General features: G+C 47.1%; 1 protein-coding gene across 5 annotated transcripts in view; it reads right to left on the bottom strand.

Annotated features, from left to right (window-relative positions):
- PCYT1B (phosphate cytidylyltransferase 1B, choline) overlaps window positions 1–16,375 on the bottom strand; it is a 167,106-nt gene that overhangs the window by 42,967 nt on the left and 107,764 nt on the right. For all 5 annotated transcript variants that reach the window (XM_067722378.1, XM_067722377.1, XM_067722380.1 and 2 more), the window contains 2 exons: window positions 14,575–14,726; window positions 11,058–11,136 (listed from right to left, as the gene is read on the bottom strand). In XM_067722378.1, coding sequence (XP_067578479.1) covers window positions 11,058–11,136; window positions 14,575–14,726 — 231 coding nt within the window. The remainder of the gene's footprint in view (window positions 1–11,057; window positions 11,137–14,574; window positions 14,727–16,375) is intronic.

Raw genomic sequence — 16,375 nt, 5'->3', positions numbered from 1 at the left:
TCAAATTGTTAAAATGACTACACTACCCCAGGCAATCTACAGATTCAATGCAATGCCTATCAAATTACCAATGGCATTCTTCACAGAACTAGAACAAAAAAAAATTTTAATTTGTATGGAGACACAGAAGACCTTGCATAGCCAAAGCAATCTTGAGAAAGAAAAATGGAGCTGGAGGAATCAGGCTCCCTGACTTCAGACTATACTACACAGCTACAGTCATCAAAATAGTATGGTATTGGCACAAAAACAGAAACATAGATCAATGGAACAGGATAGAAAGCCCAGAAATAAACCCATGCACCTATGGTCAATTAATCTAGGACAAAGGAGGCAAGACTATACAATGGAGGAAAGACAGTCTCTTCAGTAAATGGTGCTGGGGAAATTGGACAACTACATGTAGAAAAACGAAATTAGAACATCCTTTAACACCATACACAAAAATAAACTCAAAATGGATTAAAGACCTAAATGTAAGACTGGATACTATAAAACTCTTAGAGGAAAACAGAGGCAGAACACTCTTTGACGTAAATCGCAGCAGTATCTTTTTCAATCTCCTAGAGTAATGGAAATAAAACACAAATAAATGGGACCTAATGAAACTCAAAAGCTTTTGCACAGCAAAGGAAACCATAAACAAAACGAAAAGACAACCCACAGAATAGGAGAAAATATTTGCTAACAATGTGACTGACAAGAGATTAGTCTCCAAAATTTACAAACAGCTCATGTGGCTCAATATCAAAAAAACAACTCAATCAGAAAATGGGCAGAAGACGTAAATAGACATCTCTCCAAAGAAGATATACAGGTGGCCAAGAGACATATGAAAAAGACGCTCAACATCACTATTAGAGAAATGCAAATCAGAACCACAATGAGATATCGCCTCACACCAGTCAGAATGGCCATCATCAAAAAGTCTACCAACAGGGAGTTCCCTGGTGGCCAAGTGGTTAGGAGTCTGGGCTTTCACTGCCATGGCCCAGGTTTAATCCCTGGTCAGGGACCTGAGTTCCTGCAAGCCGTGCAGTGCAGTATGGCCAAAAGTAAATAAATAAACAAAACACGCTCCTCTTTAACAACAACAACAACAAAAAGTCTACAAACAGTAAATGCTGGAGAGGGTGTGGAGAAAAGGGAACCTCCTACACTGTTGGTGGCAGTATAAATTGGTATAGCCACTACGGAGAACAGTATGGAGGTTCCTTAAAAAACTAAAAATACAGTTCCCATATGATTCAGCAATCCCACTCCTGGGCATATATCTGGAGAAAACCATGGTTCAAAAGGATACATGCACCCCAGTGTTCACTGCAGCACTGTTTACAAGAACCAAGACATGGAAGCAACCCAAATGTCCATCGACAGATGAATGGATAAAGGAGATGTGGTACATATATACAATGGGATATTACTCCGCCATCAAAAAGAATGAAATAATGCCATTTGCAGCAACATGGATGGACCTGGAGATTATCATACTAAGTGAAGTAAGACAAAGACAAATATCATATCGCTTATCTGCAGAATCTTAACAAATGATACAAATGAACTTATTTACAAAATAGAAATAGACTCGCAGACTTAGAGAATGAACTTATGGTTACCAGGGGTAGGGATAGATTGGGAGACTGAGATTGACATATACACACTGCTATATTTAAAATAATCAGCAAGGACCTACTGTACAGCACAGGGAACTCTACTCAATATTCTGTAATAACCTAAATGGGAAAAGAACTTGAAAAAGAATAGATACATGTATATGCATAACTGAATCACTCTGCTGTACACGTGAAACTAACAACATTGTTAATCAACTATACTCCAATATAAAATTAAAATTTTGAAAAGAATCTGGTTTATGCTTGCACTTCTGTTGTCAACTGAAATGATGTGTTGGCAATTGAGATCTTTCTAATATGATAATGGTCACTCAGTCAGAGATATCAGGCATGAGACAGCATGATGGACAGAGCCTAGGGACGAGGGTGCTGGGTCCTCCGTTTGTACACTTGGGCAAGTCACTCAAGCCTCAGAAGGCAAGTTACTTAACCTCAGCCTCTGAAGCTGAGAAATGAGGTGGCTGCACAAGATGACCTCGGCCTCACCTGTGCCGCTTCCCTCTCCCTCACTCCTTACGTCCAATCAATTTCCTTCTACTCACCAATCTACTTCCTAAATGTCTCCCTGGTTCACCCACTTTCCTCCATCCTCCATCTAAACCAATCTAACCCCACCTTGTTCAGATTACAGCAAGAGCCTCAAAACCAGTCTCCAGGGATGTCGCTTTTCTGTCCCCTCAATCTACTCTCCACGTAGCAAGAGCCGCAGAGCAGTCTTTGAAAATATAAGTCAGATACCTGCTCAACATCCTTCATTGGCTTTCTACCGTCCTTTGTATTTGGATTCAAATCCTTAACTTGACTCTGAGGCAGTTTGCCTTCTCTCTTCCCTGTGCTTCTCTCCAGTCTCATCTCAGACCCGCGTTCCCCCTTCACTCCCTAAGCCAAGGCCCCTGTGCTCCGCAGATGCAGCGGGCGCTGTGCTCCGCAGATGCAGCGGGCACTGTGCTCCGCAGATGCAGCGGGCGCTCTTCTCACTGTTTTCTGTGGAGCTGAGCGACAGGCTGGCCCTGCCTTGGCCCAGCGGCCCTGGACTTGAGTGTCCTCCAAGGGCTGCCCCCTCCCCTCACTCTGCCACATACACTCCACCTGGTTAACTCCCGGCCATCCACTGGGGTTCACTTTTAGCATCACTTCCTCAAGGAAATCTCTCAAACCCCAGACTGGGTCTTCCTGCTTACAATTCTCGCCCATGGTCCACTGCTCTCTTCCTTCAAATATTCCCAGACAGCTTGTTCCATAACTGCCTTTTCCACCTGACTATCAGCTGCCTGAGGGAAGGCAGCGCTCCTGCCTTCTTCTCGTCTGTATCCTCAGCACTGGGTGACAAGCAGGCACCAGGAATATTTGTTGAATGAGTGACTAGATGAACACTGATGTCTAAGTGCCTTTCCAAACCCAGTTCTCTCGGATCTATGGACAGTGGTGAATTTGTCAGCCTTCTAGCCCCAACCAGGGCGTCCCTTTGGAGCTTTCCTTCGCCACCGTCTGCACATTGACAGTATCAGCAGCAGGGCGGCCCCGCTGTCACAGGCAAAGCATCCAGTTTCTAATATACTGTGGCTCAGAGGGCAGAGCTGGGGTTGGCCCCGAGGTCAGAAACTTCTTTTAGCACCTTCTAAGAAAGCGGACTCAAATAGAAAACTAAGTAGAAGGTAGAGGGTGCCGACATATAAAGGCATGGAGATAAATAGCACCCAACCGTGCACGGGGCTCTAGTGGGCAAAGATCCCTGAGAGGTCCCAAGCCAGGGGGCCTGAGACAGCACCCTCACCTTGGTGAGGGCGGCAGGGAGCTTCCTGGTGAGGAGGACATCCCGTCTTTCAATAGGCAGGCATTTCAGTCACAACCACTGCCGGCTGAAATGTTAAGGAGATTCTCTAGCCACTAACTGATTTTAGCAAGTCACTCAGACACTGGTGACATGAGCTCACCGTTTCTTTGAAGCCACAGGGTGAAGTCTCTGTGGCTGAGTAACTGAAAGTTGGGGCTGGGGAGAGATTTGCTTTGGCTGGTTGGGAGGTAGGTCCCTGAAAGAAGCCAAGCCCTCTGCTGACATAATGAGGCACCCAGCTTCCTCCAAATCCTAATTATTGCTCTGCTAAAAATATTCAGTAATGAGCATGATCAAAGAACCTTTCTCATCATGCTTTGCAGAACTGCGGCGTTTGGTTATGGAACTATTTTAAGCAGCAGCAAAGCACATGTTAATGAAGGAAACTTTCAACAGTAGTAGGCAATATTAGAATGACGATGAGTAATGTGGACCTTACAGTCTACTTCATTTAAGCTCCATCTTTGCTGGAGAATTTTGACATGTAGTCTGACCAGCAGAGCAGAGGGCTGTAAAGTTTAATTCATGCCCTCGGTATCTCCGGCTTCATATAAAGTGATTTTTGACTTTCAGAATGAACCTCGATTAGAGGATAGAAGCCAAATGTGGCTGCTGACGCCATTCCTGAGCACCTTTCTTCCACGACGAACGCTCTGGCCTTCTCTACCTGGGCCCCAAACAGATTTCTACCGTGGCTCTCCCTTGGTGAGGAATCAGCAGAGTAGATCAATGGACCACAAGAAAGGGTCCTTGTGCCCATGAAAAGGCACATGTAAGTCTTATGCCTGCGCTCCGAGAGCAAGTAAAATGCCACCTGACTATTCAATTTGGAGGTGGGAATTGTGGTGGATTGAAGATGGGCACGATTCCTGTCCCTTGGAATGTGAGCTGGCCTTCGTGACGTGCTTATAACAAATAAAATGTGGCATAAGTGATGCCGCGTGGCTTCCAAGGCTAGAACCAGTGTCAACCCCAACTGAGCTCCCTGTCAACAGCCAGCACCCACTGCCCGCCACTTAAGTGCGCCATCAGGGACCTCCAGCCCAGTTGGGCCAGTGTCTGACTACAACCGTTTCAGAGACCCTGAGCAAGGACCACCCAGTCAAGCCCTTACTGGAATCCTGTTCCACAAAATCATGAGCAAAATTAAGTGGCTCTTTTTCTTGGCCATGCCGTGCAGCAGGCAGGATCTTAGTTCCCTGACCAGGGATTGAACCCGTGCCCCCTGCATTGGAAGCATGGAGTCTTAACCACTGGACCGCCAGGGAAGTCCCTAAAGTGGCTCTTTTAAGTCACTAACTGCAGCAATAATTTGTTATGCAACAATCGGATGATCAATTGCTTAGAGTTAGCAAAATATTGGACCTGTTTCTACACCCAACAACTAGAACTTGAGGTTTTCCTGATTCCTCAAATCAGGAAAGTAACTCTTTCTTAGCTCACCAGAGGCTATTCACCCAGAAATAAAAACACCGGTAAATGCTTGTTGCTGCTCTACAGGGCAGTCGAAGAACTGTCACCCCAGGACATGCTGACTCAGTTAAACCTGGGAGTAACCCCTGGGGGAATCCCTGGTCTGGATTCATGCTACTCTAAGTGAGCTTTATGAACCTACAGTAGCTAACACCCTGGGAGCTCATCAGAAATGGGAATCTTAGGTCCCACCAGACCTACTGAACGCAAATCTGCACCTGAACAAGATCTTGCAGGGATCTGCAGACACACTGACACCTGACAAGCACTTGTGTGTACCAGGCCCCTCGTGACAACTTTCGGAAAGAAGCAGCTTGCTCACAGCTCAGATCTTACAAAGACTTAAAAAGGTAATACTCGCCCCATGCCATAACCCATCACTGAGTTACTGACACATCAGGCAGTTTAGCCCCCTCCTCCCTCCTCTCCAACCCACCAAAGCCCACCTCGCCATGTTTCCTAGCAGCCTTCCAAGTCTAAAGCGTATGGGGTTTCCTTTCTTGGAACTCCTTACAGACAAGACTGGTATCTGAGACTGTCAGGCCTCCCGTTCTTACCCAATGTTCCTGACCACCAAGAGAGCCCTTTCTAAGAGAACAGTACAGACCTGACCAGCTCAGGGTAGCATGGAGTTCCCCCAGCTGGCCCCAAAAGGATGTGAACCAACAAAAAAAACTCCATTAGGGAGACTGAGTACGTTCTACATAGCAGAATACATTTCTGATATATCATCCAATGTCATTTTCATTTCTGGGGATGATGTCTGTCCTGAAGCCCTCTTCTCACTGATGCTGAGACCTCCATCACCTCAGGGGAGAGCAGATGCAGCTGCGGATACAGGAGACTGTGTTCAGCTTTTGACTTCTCAAACAAGCTCTTCTGAAGGCTCATTTCCAAAAGAATAGTTATGAAAGGTAAGGCTTTCACTTGAAAGAGCCAGGCTTTGAGGACTGCAGAAAGGGTTTTCTAAATGCCAGGAGTGTCCCTTTGATGATCAAGAACCAGAGGTTCAGTGGACTCAGGGTATAGAATGTTGAACTGTCAGCCCTGGAGTGGGGAAAGATGAAATTAACACAGGGGCAGTTTCCTGCCCTCGGGGAAGAAGACAGCCCCTCCTGAGGTTGAGGGAAAAGCCCAGAGAGGGATCAGAAGCAAGAGAATATAAGCAAGTCCTCTGTCTTGCCCTGACTCAGGTTCAAACCCCCGGGGGCAGAGGCAAGTAAGAAACCCCCTTAGGAAGCCCAGAGCAGAGGGGCTGGTACAGTTTACCTCGAGGAACTTTGGGAGGAAATGGTCCCACAGAGGCCCCGTGCCAACATGGCGAGCAGGTCAGACAGGGCCTAATGTGGCTCCCTCCCACCGCCCTCCAGTAATCGTGGGGGACATATTTGACGTTCCTGGGGACCCTCTCAAGGAACACTGATGGTAGCTGGGACTTGAGATCAGCATGACTGCTGGGTGGCACACCTGTAATGTGGGGAGGGGGGTAGTGAGGCAGAGGCTGTGGCCGAGACAGGCCAAAGAGGGCCGTGGCTGGGGAACAGATGGACGCGGCGGCCATGGGGATCTGGTAGCCAGGGATGATGGCTGAGCAGGTCTTGATACCCCACAACAACAGGTCAGCAGAGCCAGATCCGTACCCCATCCAAGCCAGTACTCAGATCATGCCAGGAGAAGAAGGCCACAGGTTGAGTCCACGTGGTCTAAGTGCAAACCTTAAAGAGTCTGAATTACTTCAAGTGTCAAGAGTGGGTTGTTTTTTTTCCTGTCATCTGTGGAAATGGGAGCTCCTAAGTTTGGTTACAGAAATTCCTCTTGCCCCCTACCCAGTTGTCCTTCCCCCGCAAGAGAGCTGTTCCTGGCACCCCCCCGCCTCCGAGTGGCATCTGGCCCTGTGACGCACGGAATGAAGCCTAAACCACTCGTCCTGCCAGTTCTTCTCTCCGCTGCCACCTCCACGCACCCTTTACCACATGAACATCGTCGATTTTCTCCAAACACGCTGCACTTCCTCATATACCCCCACCTTTGGACACACCTCCCCTGCCTGCTATATATAGCAGGCTTCTAATATTTTGGTGTAATTATTTATATCTGGCTCTGCTCTCTGTCAAGGGTGAGGGCCGTCTTATTCATCTTTGTATCCCGTTTTCCCACCAACAAGAGCAGGCTTGTGGATGCACTCAGCGGTTCGTGTGTTAACCAACGAGAGTCAAAACCATCCAAAGACGGAATGGGCTGCCTTGGGAGAGAGGAAGCTCCCCCTCATGGGAGCCGTGCAAGCATCGGTTCTACCTGGATCTGGCAGTGATGCCAAAGAGGAGGTAGACGACTGGGTGAGTGACCCTTAGGAGCCCGTTCTACCTTCAGAGTCTGAAGGTCCCTGAATACCAGGAAAAGGCTGTAGCGGCAGCAGGCTGAGGGTGAAGGATGGTGGGACCAATGGGTGGAGTTCCAGTGGCCTCCAGGAAGGGGAAAGATAGCTCCGATGCAAGTGCCAGCAATGGGGGCAGCTCAAATATAAAGTGGCGTGTATTCGACTTCTTGAAATCCCTGAGTAAAGCATATGGTAACTCACTAAACTACAGTGTCTGTACCGTGCCAGATGATGGCTTAACGAATGCAGGAAAGTATGCAGGAATGCACCTACAGTACCTATAGATGTCATGTATGATAGAAAATAAAATAGCAGAAAATAAATTAAGCCATTAAAAATCTACTTCTGCACCTACCTTTAGCTAAAATACCAATTCCAGCCCATCCCTTCCTCAAACTCTTCCTCGCTCCAAGATTCTCAGGCAGCAACAGGCTTATGGGAAGTTTATGGAAGGTGGTCTGATGAAGGAAGAGGGATGGAGAAGCTAAGGAATTCACGTTACCGTACTGCCTCCTCAACCTTGGACAGCTCCACTTATAGAGTCAGAAAAACCATATCTGATCCTGTAAGAGGGTAGAAGTAATTACCTTTGCCCCAGCTGTCTTTTTAAGTAATCCAAATGGATATTATCTGGGGAGGCTGGGTATTTTAAAATCCCAGCAATGACTATTCTGATTCCTGGTGATTATTTGAAACCCTGTGACATTGACGGAAAACCTCAGCTCAGGAAAATGATGAGTATTGGGCAGAGCCGAGACTATTTTTCCATTATACATTTGCCCCAAAGAGCACCTATAATTTGTGAGTTTTTGCCTGTTATAAAGTAGAGCAAAAAAGATGCAAATTCATAGATATAATTTCGAAGATCTTTCAGATCACAGTCTTTTTTTTTTTTTTTTTGCGGCACGCGGGCCTCTCACTGCTGCGGCCTCTCCCGTTGCGGAGCACAGGCTCCGGACGCACAGGCTCAGCGGCCATGGCTCACGGGCCCAGCGGCACGTGGGATCTTCCCGGACCGGGGCACGAACCCTCCCGCGTCCCCTGCATCGGCAGGCGGACTCTCAACCACTGCGCCACCAGGGAAGCCCTCACAGTCATTTTTGAAATAAGTCACAGAGTGAGCCCTTCCATCTTTCACTGAGATTTTGTTGGGCTGTGAGGCTAAGATGGTTTGGAGTAATTCAGCACTTGTCATTAGCATCTCCTTCAATAAAGAGGTGTGCGAGGAACTCAGAGGCCAAGATACCAGTGAAAAGCCAACAAATTGGATGAAAGGTCCATATCCTTCAGGCCAAAATATCACCCTTACATCTAAATAATATGAACCATTCCACAAGACAGAAGTGTGTGCCCGAATGATCTGGGCAAGTGGCTCCATTCCCCGTGTGTTGGGAAGAGCCCCAGCACACAAAAGGCTTCCATCTTAAGCTGCCTCCCCATCATACTCAATAAAAGCACTCTCTTGTTCAGCCAGCACTTAAGGAGCACCACAGATGTACCAGGGACTGTGCTGGGGATGCAAAGATGGATGAGTTATGGCCGTGGCCTGTGGCACTTCACTCTAGCTAGGGACACACACCCACCCACCCACCCACACACACACACAATCAGGAGAAGGGAGCTGACAAGGAGGTCCATGTGCGAAGAGTGTCTGCCTCTGAAGAGGGCGGGGGCTGTGCTGAATCATGCCCCAGGGAGAGGGTGCATGTCTGGGTTCGCTCCTCAGCTGGGCCCTGACCAAGATGCTCAGAGGAAGGGCATTCCAAGCCCAGAGAACAGCTAGAGGAAAGGCATAAAGCGGGGGTGTGTCTGGAAACCAGGACAGATTCCGTGTACCTGGAGTGTAGAGCGTGTGGATGGCAGAGCACAGAGCTGAGGCTGGTAAGACAGGGAGAGAAACCCAGTAACAAAACCCAGGAGCAGGGACTTCCCTGGTGGCCCAGTGGTTAAGACTCTGCACTGCCAATGGAGTGGGCACGGGTTCGATCCCTGGTTGGGGAACTAAGATCTCACATGCCCCATGGTGCGGCCAAAAGATATCAAGAAAAAAACAAACAAACAAAAAAAAACCCAAAGGTCCCAGAAGTGTCCCAGAAATGGAAGCAAAGACAAGAGCGTCTAAGCAAAGAACATGGTCAGCAGTGTCGTTATGCCCAGAGCGGGGACTGAGCTAAGGCCGCTGGATTGGGTGGTCCAAAGGGCATCTGAGAACTGAGCAAAGATGGGACAGAAGTCAGAGTGCAGGTGACTGAGGAATGACAGCTGCCACTAAGAGGACCAAGCAAGGATGTCCGTGAAGGTAGAGGCAGGAGGGAGGGCAGAAGGAAAGATCTGGGTTTATTTGTTTTTGTAAACTTCCACGTAAGCTGGTAAGAAACTACTGGAGAGTGAGAAGCTTGGATCACAATGGGAGGAAGAATAAAAGAAAACATGCTCCAGGGAAGGGAGAAGGTAAGTTCAGATAAGAGGTTAGCCTGGGACAGAAAACATACCCCTCTTCCTCTGGATGCAGTAGAGGAAGCAAGGATGCAAGGACGCAAGGAGTTATGGGTAAATCAGGGCAGGAAGGGGAAAAAGAGGAGGTAAATGTTACCAAGGAGCAACCGAGCATCCCACTGAGGCTAGAAACCACAGATCTTCTATGATGCCCAGGAGCGATTTCCCTGCAGTCAGAGCAGCGTAGGAGTGCGAAGAGTACTTGATGAAGGAATTAATTCCGGGGAGCCCGCAATGGAAGGAAACCTCCCTCTTTCCAGTCCCCCAGTAAGCCCCTGGGGCCAACCAGACTCTCTGACCTGAAGAGAAATGCCTAGTGACAAATGGGACAACTTCCAAAGCTCAGGCACCATGTCTGCCTTCCATGACATCAGTTAACTGTTATCAGGAGGAAACAGGTGGCTGAGGAATGACAGTTGCCACTAATTTTTACTTGACTACCACAAATATTTATCCATTCTTTCTTTCTTTTTATTTTTTATTTTTTGGCCTCTGCATGTGGTACCTGAGGATATTATTATCATGTGACAGGATGACCTATGGCAGGACTGGACTTGGGAGATGAGGAGACCAGATCATTAATTAGCCAGTTATCTGTATTCTTCTGGAAGGAACTTTCTTGGGAACATAGAGTAATTTCATTGTTAATGAGGAAAATGATTGCCCTTTAAACAACAGTGTCCGGGGAGGGGGATAAACTAGGAGTTTGGGATTAGCAGATACACACTACTATATATAAAACAGATAAACAACAAGGTCCTACTGTATAGCACAGGAAACAATACTTAATATCTTGTAATAATCTATAATGGAAAAGAATATTAAAAAGAATATATATATATATGTGTGTGTATATGTGTGTGTGTGTGTGTGTGTGTGTGTGTATAACTGAATCACTTTGCTGTACACCAGAAACTAACACAACACTGTAAATCAATTATACTCCAATAAAAAAAATAAACAGGGTCCTGTGATTTTAGGTCCTGTGATGAACTCTAAAATCGAGCCTCAAACCGGAAGTTGAGTACTTTGGTGCTCAGGTTAATTTCTATATAAATACCTAACTGGTGTCTGTGCCACAGCTGAGACTTAGCACATGTCAACAGAGGCTTGCAGAGGCTACTTGGGAGACATGTGAAACGCCACTGCCTTGTACGTATATGCTGCAGGCCCAGGGCAGACGTCTCTTATTAACCCTGATCACTATGCCGCAGGGGACAGGTGAGCACAGGACGACCCTCACCTGCTTCCTTTATATGCTTGTAAACATCATCAGAGCCAGCAGAGGAGTACGGAATGTCATCGTGGGCCACAAAGTCAATCTGTTGGAGAGAGAGGAGAGTGACATCAACACCGGGATGGGGCTGCATGTCTGCAATTTGAAAATACATATCTTTTTAGAACAAAGTAGTTGTAATTAAGCAGTTGAAATGAGCAGTTTAGAAGGCAGACTTGAATCCTTGACTGAAAGGTATTTCCAACTGTCTCTGTTTACACGAGCTGATGGGAACTAGATTGGCTTCTCTCTTTTGCTGGTCCCTCTTTCTTCTCTCACCTCTGACAGTAGGTGTTTTTGGCCTTCTGTTCTTCTGCCTCTAAAATCTCTCCTTCAGACAATTCACTCATTCTTCAGATTTTTTTTTTTTTTTTTGCGGTACGCGGGCCTCTCACTGTTGTGGCCTCTCCCGTTGCGGAGCACAGGCTCCGGACGCGCAGGCTCAGCGGCCATGGCTCACGGGCCCAGCCGCTCCGCGGTATGTGGGATCTTCCCGGACCGGGGCACGAACCCGTGTCCCCTGCATCGGCAGGCGGACTCTCAACCACTGCGCCGCCAGGGAAGCCCCATTCTTCAGATTTTAATCACCTCTGCTGTGAGGAGCCCAAATCCTCATTTCCTGTCCCACTGATGGCAATAGGCCCACCCTCACATTTAAGTCATATTTTATTTTATTTATTTATTTTTTTGTCCGTGCCACGCGGCATGCAGGATCCTAGTTCCCCAACCAGGGATCGAACCCATGCCCCCTGCAGTGCAAGCACAGAGTCCTAACCACTGGACCACCAGGGAATTCCCCCACTTAAGTCAGATTTTATATTGTAGAAATGAATTCACGTCTCTCTTCGCATTTGATTCATACAACCACCTTGTGAGGCCGGTGGGGCAAGTATTACTATTTCAGTCGGGTCATAACGGCTGCTGAAATGATAAAACTTGTCAAATTTGCCCAAAGTCACCCTTTTCTCTTTTGCCAGCCTTGCTGTCACTTTAAAAACCTGTCTGGAATTTTAATTCATCCTGAAAACTGGGGCCCCTTCCAAGGGCACCTCCATTTTCTAAGTTTATTTAGGCTCCAAACACCTTGGAATCAGCCTTTTTCCCTACTTCCTTCACTCTCCGTAGCACATAGGTCACAAGTTCCATTGTGTGTGTGTGTGTGTGTGTGTGTGTGTGTGTGTGTGTGTGTGTTTGTGTACATAAGTGCATACACCCATCACTTCCTCTCCATTGCTTATGCCAAATCCAGGGCCCCATCACCTGGATTATTAATACCAACTTGAACCTGACCTTCCTCACTGCAGGCTCTTTCCTCTCCAAGCCATCCCTCTGTCACATGGTGGGGAGACCTCCTTAAACAGAATTTTCTTCTTGTCATCCTTGTGCCTACTGATCTTCACTAGTCCCTTGTTCTCCTCCTCCATCAAGTAAAAACTTCTTGCCTAACTTTCAAAGCCCTTTAACAAGGCTTCACTCCACCTTGAGAGGTAGAGTAGCAGTTTAATTTTGCTGGGTATAGATTCCTGCCCCACCACTTACTAGCTATATAACTCATAATTTAGTGGTAAGGATTAAATCAGGATTTCTCAACCTTGCTACTGGTGACATTTTGAACTAGATAATTCTTTATTGGAGGGACTTCCCTGGTGGTGCAATGGTTAAGAATTCACCCGCCGGGGCTTCCCTGGTGGCACAGTGGTTGAGAGTCCACCTGACGATGCAGGGGACACGGGTTCGTGCCCCGGTCCGGGAAGATCCCACATGCCATGGAGCGGCTGGGCCCGTGAACCATGGCCGCTGAGCCTGCACGTCCGGAGCCTGTGCTCCGCAGAGGGAGAGGCCACGGCAGTGAGAGGCCCGCGTACCACACACACACAAAAAAAGAATCCACCTGCCAGTGCAGGGGACACGGGTTCGAGCCCTGGTCCGGGAAGATCCCACATGCCATGGAGCAACTAAGCCCGTGCGCCACAACTACTGCGCCTGCGCTCTAGAGCCCGCGAGCCACAACTACTGAGCCTGCACGCCACAACTACTGAAGCCCGCACGCCTAGAGCCCATGCTCCGCAACAAGAGAAGCCACCTCAACGAGAAACCCGCGCGCTGCAACAAAGAGTAGCCCCCATCGCTGCAACTAGAGAAAACCCGCGCACAGCAACGAAGGCCCAACGCAGCCAATAAATAAAGTACATAAATTTACATATAAAAAAACTCTTTGTTGGAGGGGGAGGGTCTGTCCTGTGCATTGTAGGATGCTTAGTAGCACCCCTGTCCTTTACCCACTAGATGCCAGTAGCACCCCTTTAGTTATGATGGCCCAAAATGTTTCCAGGCCCTGTTAAATGTCCCTTGGGGGCAAACTTGCCCCCACTTGAGAATCACTGGATTAAATAATATAATTATGTAAAAGTGCTGAAAATAATAACTGGTACACAGCAAGTACTCAATAAATGTTATTATCATCAATTCTATTCTTCGTACTCAAACTTAGTTGTTCCTCGTCTCCAGTGTATGACAACAACAACGTCTCAGGGTAGCCATGAGATTGAATGTGATTCATGTAAGAGCAAAGCACTTAGCGCAGGGCTGGGTACATGGCAGCCATCATCAGCATCCCCGTAATTCTGCACACAAGTTGAAGATACAATAGATGCTTAGTAAAAATGTGTTAGTGATTGCTGGAAGTAAATCCTATTGGAGTTTTTCCTTTTTCTTTTTATTCTTGCTGGGAAACTGTCTGCTCTGCTATTACCCATGCACATTTATCAGTGTTCTCTATTCTCTCCTGCATCGTGAATTTAAAAATAGAAAACTCTTAGAACAGCTTAATCTTATTTTTTTGTACTGCTTATAAAAGGAAAGAAGAGCTCCTAATGTGGGGCTGGTAGGGAGATACAAAGCACATAATTTGATGCAGATCAAAAGGATTTCTTGTGTTTTCAACTAATAAAAATCTTCTATCAGTAGGAGTCTCAGGGTCACAAAATCAGAGATATACAGTTCTCTCCTTAAAGCCTGACCCCTGTCCCTCTGGATAAGGTATGTGGTCATTTGTTCCACGAAAAATGATGCCTGTGGAACTCTAAGCATCAATAATAATGATGATGACATTTTTGGAGCTCTTGCTTTGAGCCAGCCAGTGTTCCAAGGGTCTTACTAGATGATCTCATTAGATCCTCAAAACAGCAGCCATGTTCTGGTTTAGGTAAGTGAGTGCAATATGTTGCTCAAGGTCCCACAGTTAAGAAGTTAAGCCACACATGGACCTGAGTGGTCTAGCTCCAGAGACCACACTGAGGAAGTGGGATGCTGTTGGTCCCCAGGCGTAGGCACAGGACAGGTGCTGCATCAAGTGACATCACATGACAGTGCCTGAAGTTACCTCTTGCCAAAATAAGAAGAGTCTTTGGACTTTCTGGGTATAAGCTGGAGAAACAGACGACTCCCTAATTCTGCTACTTAGAGAACGTGGAAGAATAAGTACCTTGTGTTTTTCCAGAAACTCTGGCGTGAGTGTCCACGGAGCATCTCTGATGACTTCATCCACATAGCGACAGTGTCTCAGGGCTTCGTATCTCTCTGCTTCATTCATCACGGTGAAACCTTTGAATTTGTGGGTGAGGTCATCACTGCAAACTGAAACAGGCAAATGCGTTAAATGCTGTTAGCTGGCCCAGGCCCTGCTCACAGCCATCCCAATACAGACATGGTTCCTTCAGCAAGACAAAGAACTCAGCCTTGCTAGGTGTGTGACATAATCGAACTCAGGGGGGTTTTTTTGTTTTTTTTGTTTTTTTTTTACGGGAACGAAGGATCAGGAAAGTGAAGCAAGCTGAAATCCCCTGGCAATTGAGAATTTCATTTTAGTGTTAATTACAACTGCATTCTCCACTGTGGCTTTTATTAAAATTATTCTCCACGCTACCTAATGTGACTTTTACATCTTCTTATTTCCCTATCTCACCATTCAGGGAACGTTACTATCCAGAAATAAAATGACCAAATGAACAGACAGAGAAGGCAGAACGAGGACCAAGAGACCTGAGTTACAGAACGTAAGAACAGTCAGTTCCAATTCCTTTAACACATCATTGTACTTAGTAAACCAAGTGTGATTCACGTGCACGCACGTGCGCGCGCACACACACACACACACGCGCGCGCGCGCGCACACACGCACTTCTGTTCCCTGGAATGAGGTCCAGTCACTACACATTGGGCCACACGATCAAGAGGAGAAGGTCACGAAATAGAAGATCTGATCTAGCAGAGTTCATCCTTCCCACATGCCATCTTCTCTAGATCTCGAGTTCCTGAATCCTCAAATGGGGATGGAACTATCCTCCACTATCAGCCTTAGAAAGGATTTTTTGAGGATTTATGTAGAAGTGCTTTGAAATAAAGTGAGCAATAAATATTATTCATTATCATATCCAGAATATATTTTTGTTGGCAAAAGCAGCTTTTCTACATGTCAGGAAGAGATGTCATTGTGGCTACAGTCCCTGTTTACCAATATCCCCGTCAGGGTCTTACTGCAGTCAGTCAGACTACCCTGACCACTCCTGAAGATGAGGTTTTTTTTCCTTTAAGGTATTATGTACATACAGTAACCTTACAAATGTTAAGTGTACAGGATACGTTTTAAAAACAAAAATACAGGGCTTCCCTGGTGGCACAGTGGTTAAGAATCTGCCTGACAATGCAGGGGACACGGGTTCGAGCCCTGGTCCAGGAAGATCCCACAGAGCAACTAAGCCCGTGTGCCACAACTACTGAGCCCGCACTCTAGAGCCTGCGAGCCACAACTACTGAGCCCACGCGCTGCATCTACTGAAGCCCACGCACCTAGAGCCCGTGCTCCGCAACGAGAAGCCACCGCACTAAGAAGCCTGCGCACCACAATGAAGAGTAGCCCTCGCTCGCCACAACTAGAGAAAGCCCCGCACACAGCAACGAAGACCCAACACAGCCAAAAATAATAAATAAAATAAATTTATAAAAAAACAAAAACACAGTCATTTTGATGGAACCAAATCATGACCCACATCCAGAAACAAACCTGGCCAGAGAGTAAGTACAACCAACGGTTACACCCAGCATCCTCGGAAACCCTCCGACTGCAGCCCTCACACCCTCTGCAACCAAACCGTCAGCAAAACTGCTGGCTCCTTCACAGCGCACCGGAAGCCACATTCCTCTCGCCACCTTCACTGCTCCCTTCCCAGCCCATTCACCGTCTCTACCCTGGATTACTACAGTGGCCCCCTAACTGGTCACTGGAT

The sequence above is a fragment of the Pseudorca crassidens genome, chromosome X, assembly GCF_039906515.1.
Source record: "Pseudorca crassidens isolate mPseCra1 chromosome X, mPseCra1.hap1, whole genome shotgun sequence".
NCBI classification, from domain to species: Eukaryota; Metazoa; Chordata; class Mammalia; order Artiodactyla; family Delphinidae; genus Pseudorca; species Pseudorca crassidens.
Note: the sequence above shows the minus strand (reverse complement) of the source record. Positions and strands in the feature narration are given on the sequence as shown.